Raw genomic sequence first — 9,419 nt, 5'->3', positions numbered from 1 at the left:
AATAAAGCATCAATCTATATTTGACTTTGTATTTGTAAGCAGAGACATAAAAAGCATAGTAAATGCTATAGATAAATTAGATGTCCAAAATGATCTATAATATTTCAAATCCCATCCAATATCACAAATAAACTAACCTAATTACTGAAGGAATGTGATTGATTCAATTGCAACACACAGTGTTCTTATCCTTCATCTTCTTATATTTGTTTTTCCATTAATTTCATCCTTTTTACACGAAATTGAATTTCCCATAGTTCACCTTAAAAAGGCCTCAAAGTCGTTTCTGAAAGTCATCATGTCATCTTAGCAAATTCCAGACTCTCCTTGTCTGACCTGGAGCTCTTTTCTTTATCTTCTTTTCTCTTTATCATGGCAGTTTTGCTTTAACTCTGATGGCATCATGTCTTGTTTGGAAAAAGTGGATGCTGCATCTGAGTCATGCTGTTTAGGATTCAGAGGCTAAGAGCTTTCCAGGCATCACTGACAAAAATTTAAACCTGTGTCATTATCCACTCCAGTCAGGGTCAAAATAGGAACTCTGAGTGGAAGGAATGCTTTCTAAACACGCAGACCAGGATTTATCTACTGGTGAGTAATCGTATTTCAACAACTCATGTTCTATATTAAATTAGCAGCTTTGTCGAAAACTTGTGATGTTGTCATATAAAATCATGTTTTAGCATTGACGCAGGAGCTAGTTTTTTTTTTAAGGTGTATTTTTTTTTTTTTTACCATCTTAGGTCATTTACACACTGAAATATGGCTCTTGTGTTGAAGATTCCATATAAATCAGTATGATTTCCTTCTTTTTTGACTCACTTGTTACTGTATCTTCGCTGATAAGTGATAAAGAAGACATTAAATATCTTGAAACTAAAGTGTTTAAACAAAACCGTGCAGGATTTGTTGTGTTTTCTTACTTGCTGATGCATTTCTTATACTATCACAACTGCAAAAAAAAGTGTTATGAAAATGATTCATTCTGAAATCTATTGTATTATCTCATCACTAACCTGATCTTTGATTTAGAGTGAGCAATATCTTTCAACATTCTGTTGATGTTACATCTACAGCCCTGTAAAAAACAGGATTGCCAAGACAAACTCAGTTTTATTACATGCATGAGACAGTAAGAAAACCTACTGTGAAATCGAACAAGACTATCGTTGATGTTAACATTAATGTTCAGTGTTGCGTGGTGTTTGTTCAGTTTTGCCAGAGTCTAAAATAATCAAATAAGCTACGCCTCTTGAAAGCATGAAGTCATAACACAAGCCTTGTTTACAATTGGATCCAACATTGGTTGACTTGAAATTTGGTTGTTTTACATCAATAAAGAAAATGCTTTTATGGGCTTTTTTTGGACATTAATTCTCATAAACCATGATTATATATTAAAGTACTACAGTTGATAGAATTGGACAAACCTTTAAAGTATTGATTTGACATTTTGAGATTGGAAAGTACCTTTTCTGATTATATTGAGCATGTCACCAGTATGTTTGTGTTTAAGGAGAGCCAATGGTAATTCAAATGGACACTATAGAACCACAGTCATGAATCATGATAATTTATGTCCATATGGAGATGATGTTATAGTAAATATTTACAGTTTTAAGAAGTAAAGAGTTAGTTATGCAGTTTAAACATATTTAATATTGATTATGTCATAATGTATCCTCATTTCTTACCAAAAACATCCATCTATTCCTGCTAAATAATTGGAACGGCTTCAATAAATGTGCCTGTTGCTGTGCTCTATTTAGCAAATCATTGAACTGCTGGCCCATGAGCATTTCTAAAATAACACGATCTCTTTATATAAACATCCCCACCTGCACTCTATTGCGTACACACATAAAACAGAACGTTTGACATTTTTCTCCAGCTTTCACCCTCATCAGACCACCCAAGCATTATCAGTACAACAACTTTTAACCATCAAATGTATGTGTATTGGTTTTATTAACAGAACAATTCCATATTTTGCAACTCAACCTGTGCCAAGATGTGAATGAAATCCCACAAAAATGACATAAGAGGTTACTTTCACTACTATGTATGAAGTTGGAGCTGCTGATGCTGGCACACTGACCTCTATCAAGTATAAATCAACATAGGCACATACACACTATACAATAACATATGTTTTGAAGACTTTATAGATTTTTATCATCAGAATTCTGCCGCTAAAAGGTTATAATATATTGCAGCGGCTTGAAGAACACTACACTGTCGTCAAAGCAAAATCTGTGATCACATTCCATATGGAGCTCATTATTTAAATAGCCCATGAAATATTATATATACATGTTATGTGTGACGCAAGACCGTCATACATTGTTTATATATTACCTTTAACAGGACCAGACATATTGTAATGACTATTCATATAGATATTTTCTCTTTGGTTGAGTAGCAGTATTAGGTTTTTAAAATGCAACTATCTTATAACTCAAATAATTTCATAATTATATTAAAATTAAGTTTAATTTACTGTTATTATGTAAAGCTCAAATTGCATGGTTCCTTCCTAAATGTTTAGCTTCATTTTTTTTGTTGTTGCTCATAATGGGTAAATGAATTATAACAAAAGTGGTCCGCCCTTTCAGCACTCCAGCATTTCAGCTGCGAAAATTAGTTTGTTCATTTCCACTGAAGCATCCGGATTTCATTTGCTCACCACAATAAACAAATTCCAAAGGAAATGCTGTGGAACAAACACACGTTCTTTATCATCACTCACAATCTCTTTGTTTGACCTCTTATTTACCCCTCGTATTTTCATTTTCAAAACATCTTACTTTTATTTAATAACCCTACTGCTGTAAACTTTACAGAAGGATGTCTCAGAAAGTGAGAGAAACTTTCCCACTAAATTAGAATTACTGGGTTTTATACAGCATTGGAATTCATAGTAGAATCAGCTAAATAACTCAAAATATGTTGTTACTGTAAGAAGGATACAGCTTACCTGTTAACTTGCACAAAGGAGTAAAAAAAATAGAATTTGATTCTTTTGTAGGTCTCAAATGTTACCAGAATGCCAATTTCCTTTGGAATAGTGACAGAATTAGGTTAAATCGGTGAGAATTTCCAGATGTATTCCCCATGCAATGATTCTATCAAAATGTCAATAGTATACTGTACCAATTGGCATCATATTGTATTGATGTGTAAAGTCAAAAACCCCTGGAGGCCAGTGCAGATATTGTATTTTCCTCTTGAAGATGACATCACTAGCAATGCTGAGAAAGAGGTCCCACCTTAAATAGATTGAAAATACTTGACGCTCTACAGAAGCAGCCACCTGCAGGAGTGTCCTTCTACAAACAGGGTTTTGACATCAAGCAGAGAGGAGCAGCCATCCACGGAGAGAACATCACACTCTAGTGAAGACTAAACACTGCTTCACTATCCCTTTTGGTAAGCATTCAAATTTATTCAAAATTACTCTAAACTAGGCTAGATTTATTTTCATCTGCATCAGGAATTTGTTTTATGCATGATTAAAAAAGGTTTTCTTATATATTTAATGATCAGGTGATTGAAATGTGTTTCTAATATAAAAAAAAGGAATTCTGATGATTAGTTAGTTAAATTAGCTAGTTAAATAAGGGTGTTAAGACAACTGGTTTTGTTCAATGTGATTAGCATGCATTGTAAAATATCTACAGCAAATCAGTTTCAAAACAAGTGTGACCCAGTTTTAGCCAAATATGCTCAAAGTGGTTCTGGATAATTTCACATGTAAAAATAATAATAAAAAAACAAATATTTCCTTGAGTGTGATACAGACGACTTTGTTGAACAAGTAGTCCATAATTTATTTAAAAAAAAAAGGCACTATAATACCTCCGAGGAAGTAATTGTAATAGAACATGTAACCGGATAAATGCCCTAGTTAATCTGATTTCAGGGCTTCCTCCATTCAACACCTTTAGTGAGAATCTGTGAAAACAATCTATCAATTTAGCTTTTTTTGTGGTTGCCATACTTTCAATGACATGACTTGTCTTTATCTCAGCTGCTGCAAATGGAGCAAGTTAATCAGATGCCGAGTGTGGACATCAACTCTACTCACTGTCCTTCCATCGATAACTTCCGTAATCAAGTATACTCTACATCCTTCTCTCTCATCACCGTGTTGGGCCTGGCTGAAAATGGCTTTGCCCTAGTGGTACTCATCCGAACTTACCACCCCAATTCTCCCTACCAAGTCTACATGCTGAATCTGGTTGTATCCGACCTGCTGTGTATCAGTACTCTCCCTATGCGGGTAATCTATTACGTCAACCTAGGACAATGGAACCTAGGTGATTTCCTATGTCGCATCAGTTCCTGGTCTCTCTATGTCAACCTCTACTGCAGCATTTACTTCATGACGGCCATGTCTGTGACCCGTTTCATAGCCATTGTCTTCCCAGTGCAGAACAGACTGCTGGTTACAGCAAAACGTGCAGGTTTGGTGTGTGCTGGCATTTGGATTTTCATCTGTCTGATATCGTCACCCTTCCTGACATTTGGCCAGAGATTTGACCCACTCACCAATAAAACAAAATGCTTTGAACCCCCAATGGGTCACAATATGTCAATACTGGTCTTACTGAACAATTTGTCTTTAGTGCTAGGCTTTTTCCTCCCCTTTCTCATTATATTGCTCTGCTACGCTGGCATTATTCACACCCTACTTTACCGCACCCTGGGGGTGAGACGGAAGAAAGATACAGGCCCAAAAGCTATTCGAATGATCGTCATTGTCCTGCTGACTTTTTTCGTCTGCTTCATGCCTTATCATGTGCAACGTTCCGTTCATTTACTCTCCTTGTCGCGGCCTCACACTTCCTGTTCTGAAAGAGTTTTAATGCAGAAGTCAGTTGTAGTGACGCTGTGTCTGGCAGCAACTAATACATGCTTTGACCCGTTGCTTTACTTTTTCTCGGGGGAGGCTTTTTTAAACCGTCTTTCCTCTATGCGCCGGTCAAGATCAACTGGCACGGATAACAGCTCTGTAAGGATAAATGTGGCTAGGACCGAAACTGACATGAACCGACAGCTCAATGCCACTGCTTGTATACTCAATAGCCCTGTACAAAATCAATGATATGCTCCAAAAATATTTCTCAAAAGCATCTTATTTGAGGAATGTTCCTATACTACTGCTTTAATTTTGGGGTGTGGAGGTCATTAAATCATGTATGTATTTTTATGTTCCTACTAGTGGCTAAATGTACAGTGAAACAATAAAAAAATGTGAAAAAATACACCAAAAATTGTAGTAGAGAAGACCAAAATATTTTTTTCATTCACCACAATGTTTTCAAGGATGTAAAGGGAACAAAAATATTATATGTAAAAAGTACAACCAGCTCCACCATTTTTAAAGGTTCAAAAGTATTTGTAATGTAGCCAAGCTGCATCATATATCACATTTTAGGATGCTGGGATTGCAACTATTTTTAATCTTATGGTCAATTATTAAGCACGCCATATTAACAGTTTATCCCAATTACACACACTCACTGTGATTTATATCTGCAACATTATTGTTGATACTGTGTTGTGTTTTTGACTCCGCTATGCACTCATGAAGAGAAGAAGGCCACAAATATTTTGTACTTGTGGTGATTGGGTCTCCCCAGTGTCTGGACCGCATGCATGGCTATCGCATGATTATAGTTGATTCGTAATACTAATTCATGTATTTAATTATATTTTGAGCATTTTTTAAATCTCAGTGTTCAAGAAGAACCTCTCCCTTTCAAAAAAGGCTGGTTGGTAAACAGTATTTTGTGTTTATTCTTGAGTACTCAATGAGGTTTAAGTTGTATAGTGTACACAATTTAAATCTCATTGCAGCAAAGATACTGTTTTTTCCTAGATTTTAAGATTCAATTGCAAAAAGTATTTTTTTTTCATATAGAGACCACATCGTGGCTCTCGAGCCTCATGTAGCACCCAGCCGAAATGAATGTGGCTCTTTGGCACAGCAAGGGTAATTGATGTGTTAACTCTGGCTAAGTTGCATTTGATCTGTGTATTGAAGGTGGACACTTACCTTGAAATGGACACATTGTTGTTTAATAAAGGGAAGAAAGTATAATGGTGAATAATATGGTTTTAATTGTGTGTTTGTGTTTGTTTTGACAATTCACTGCGTGGTGCGGCTCTTTGACTGTCACAGTTCAAAATTTGTGCTCTTTGTCAATGTGACTCACAATATGATTTAATTAAATATAAAAAAATGTTGCATCTCTGGCATCTAATGGGGGTTGTGCATCAGTTTTTACTGCTTTCAACATTGAAACTCATGACTGAATTGTGTCAGCCTTCACAAATTGTACACAAACATACACAAATGTTCACATGGGCGTCACATGTAAGCAGACACACTGATCACGTTTAGATATAAATTAACTTAGCCCAATGAAAGAGAGAACTTTTTCGTTGAATAAATGAAAGAATCAATAATACAAATGCTACAAATATATTACAAATCTTAACCCAAAACAACAGAAACCAGGGGGATGGTGTGGTCACCTTTGACCTCATTAATGCATGTAATTCTAAGGGCTTATAACATGACCCTGAGATCCAACTGCTTGAGCCTGACCCTTTCCGATGAGCACATAGAAGGCCACTGTATTGGTGCTTCATAAACAGATTATACTGAAGCACATGATCATCTCCCTCCTCTGTTTGCACAAAAGATGTTTGTTTGTGCATGAAGGCATGGTTTTTCCATCTCCTAACCATTAAAACACAAAGAGCCTGAAAGCATTTTTTTATGTTTCTAATGTTTATCAAAAACATTCTATTTATGTGGCAACTTTGTGACAACTGAATATGCATAGCCAAGAGCAACATTGTTCCCTAAAGCGAAATTATACTAAATGAGTCTAAATAAACAGGCAGAAATTTTAAAGACACTTTCATCAAACACGTGAGACCTTAGTATCACATAACATACAAAAAGAGACATCTAATCTATTAAAGGGATGCAAATGTAACCACAACTGGGTGTGACTGATGCTGCTATCTGATTTTTTTAAGCATAAACTGATATATCCGAGTATAAAAATCTGTTTCTTTCATATTGGTTTACCATGCTCACCTCCAACAGAGAAAACAAACCACATTCCAAACATGGACGCAGCGTTCCTTCCGGCAGGGACTATCCAACAAAGACAACTTCTTTTAGTAAACAGCTAGTGGGGTCGCTAAACAGTGAGTGTAAGTTTTTATGTTAGGTGTGATTACATTTTCGAGGTCATAAGATCATAAAACGAACTTCCCGAAAACTTGATAACAGATTACTGTATTTAACAACAATTTGGAAAGTAGGTGACGTGAGCAGATCATTTTCCATAATAAATGCTGATGCTTTGAATTTGGTTGCATAAGGGGAAGACTGCTCTCTCTTAGTGATCCTTCAGTTGAGTTTGCAACTGCGTGAAAATGTGTTTCCTAAGAAATTATTATACTACGTATTTGTTTATTTAGAGGAGGTATGACGAAAATGCCCAAAAGATATTTTCCCAGAAAGTTATGAGTGTGCATTGTTGTCCGCCTGCTTGTGCCCCGCGATTGGCTGTTCACCGATTCAGGGTGTCCCCCAGCCTATGGCCCGAAGACAGCTGGGATTGGCTCCAGCACCACCCCTGCGACCCTAATGAGGATAAAAGCAGTAAATACATATGAAGAGTCTCCATCCGTAGCTATGTCAGCTCTCTAGAGTGGCAATATTGAGGACAATCTCAGTCAGGTACGTTAAAGCACAAGGTTTGTCTTGCTGTTAAAACACAAGTCAGGCATTGAACCAACGTCATGCCACATGATTCCAACACACGTCACTGAACAAAACTGTCATTGTCTTTTTGTTGTATAATAACTGGCTAGACATCATTGGATTTTACAGTGATAAAGTTCGAAAGGCATATTTGCCAATGTCATTGTGGATGACGAGAAGTGCATGAGATTGCGTTTCTGCGACTGATTTCTCATCCTAAAATCAAATTATTTCTATACATCTTGTCCTTATTTGGGGTCACTGGTGAGCTGAGGCCTATCCCAGTTGGCAGTTTTGTAGGAGCTCCCTATAAACTGGGTGGCTCCTTTAAGGTACTAAGGTGTTAAGATTGGTCATCCAGTAGGGGCTTGACTAGAACTGCAACTCCTCCACATCGAGAGGAGCCAAATGAGTTTGCTAGGGCATCTGATTAGGATGCCTCCTGGACTCCTCACTTTAGAGGTGCCTTGGGATCCTCCCGGAAGAGCTGGAGGAAGTTGCTAGGGAGAGGGAAGTCTGGACTTCCCTGCTGAAGCTGCTACCCCTGTGACCCGACTTTGTATAAGCGGAAGAAGATGAAGAAGATTATTGGTTTGTTATTGGGTGTGCGAATTAAAACAAACTGAGGCGGCTTGTCGGCTTGACATCTGGCTTCATGTGCTGTTTGATCTACAGTGCAAGTACATGCAACTAAATCTACATCCAAATTAAGAAAATGAAAGCCATCACATATTGCATGCTATTTACTGCATAGGTGTACTTGTACAGGTGTTATTTACATAAAGTATGTTTGATAGGTTCACTCAACCATCTTCAAAGGACCCCTACACTTTTTTTTTAGTTTCAGCTTTTTGGTTCAGGCCCATAAGGTGTAAAAGCAACACTAAGAGCTGATGGTCATTCTTTAGTTCTGACAGCAGGAAGGAGATGCCGACAAAATGGTTATTCACAGCGTGAGGCGACTTTCCAAAACCAGCTGGTTGGAGAACATGGCTCCAATTAGCAAGTTCAACTCTTCCTGCGCACATGATGCTTTAATCTTAAAAATATGCAAATAGTATACACATTCCCTTTAGAAAATCACTGTTGGATACTACACACCCATACCTGGATTATCAGTAAGTATGGTATTAATTCCAAAAGTAAGATAACATTGTGTTTTGGAATATGGAATGTATTAAAACCACATACACACACACACACACACTCATACTTGTGCCACCACATTTTATACAAAGATGACACTGCTGAAGTAAACCAAATTCCACATAAGAATGGATAGAATGTCACAAGAAAAGAGTTGCTGCTTTGAAAAAAAACTGAACTCGTGTTCACTAGTGGCCCTGAAAGATAAAAGTGCTACAAAGCTGTTGATTGTAAAAAAAAAATTGCTAAAGTGCAGTGTATGTGTGATAATGTTTACTCCTACTATCTCAGATATGTAGAGGTCATTGTGGACACTGGTCTTTGATGCAGAAAAAGAGAGAGCTGTTTATTTTCTCCTTTAAGAGGTCACTGTGCCTGTTTCAGCCATCACATGATACCTGGTCACAGTCTCTTCATCAGTGTTGTCTTGAATCATCATGCATCACAGACACACTCAAAGAAAATACGCCCTCATATTCTC

At 36.9% G+C, this 9,419-nt stretch overlaps 1 protein-coding gene across 1 annotated transcript; it reads left to right on the top strand.

The window, feature by feature from the left end:
* Window positions 1-513: 513 nt before the first annotated feature.
* Window positions 514-6,095, top strand: LOC144207497 (cysteinyl leukotriene receptor 1-like). Its single transcript, XM_077732991.1, has 3 exons — window positions 514-591; window positions 3,304-3,429; window positions 4,031-6,095. Exon 3 carries the CDS (start codon window positions 4,040-4,042, stop codon window positions 5,105-5,107), a length of 1,068 nt encoding a protein of 355 aa, XP_077589117.1. The 5' UTR covers window positions 514-591; window positions 3,304-3,429; window positions 4,031-4,039; the 3' UTR covers window positions 5,108-6,095.
* Window positions 6,096-9,419: the final 3,324 nt, after the last annotated feature.

This window comes from Stigmatopora nigra, chromosome 14 (assembly GCF_051989575.1).
Source record: "Stigmatopora nigra isolate UIUO_SnigA chromosome 14, RoL_Snig_1.1, whole genome shotgun sequence".
Classification (NCBI taxonomy): domain Eukaryota; kingdom Metazoa; phylum Chordata; class Actinopteri; order Syngnathiformes; family Syngnathidae; genus Stigmatopora; species Stigmatopora nigra.
This window is presented reverse-complemented; position numbering and strand designations above follow the sequence as displayed.

What these genes read in the sequence shown, in the direction of transcription:
- LOC144207497 (XM_077732991.1), top strand. Translation starts at nt 4,040, where the DNA reads ATGGAGCAAGTTAATCAGATGCCGAGTGTGGACATCAACTCTACTCAC.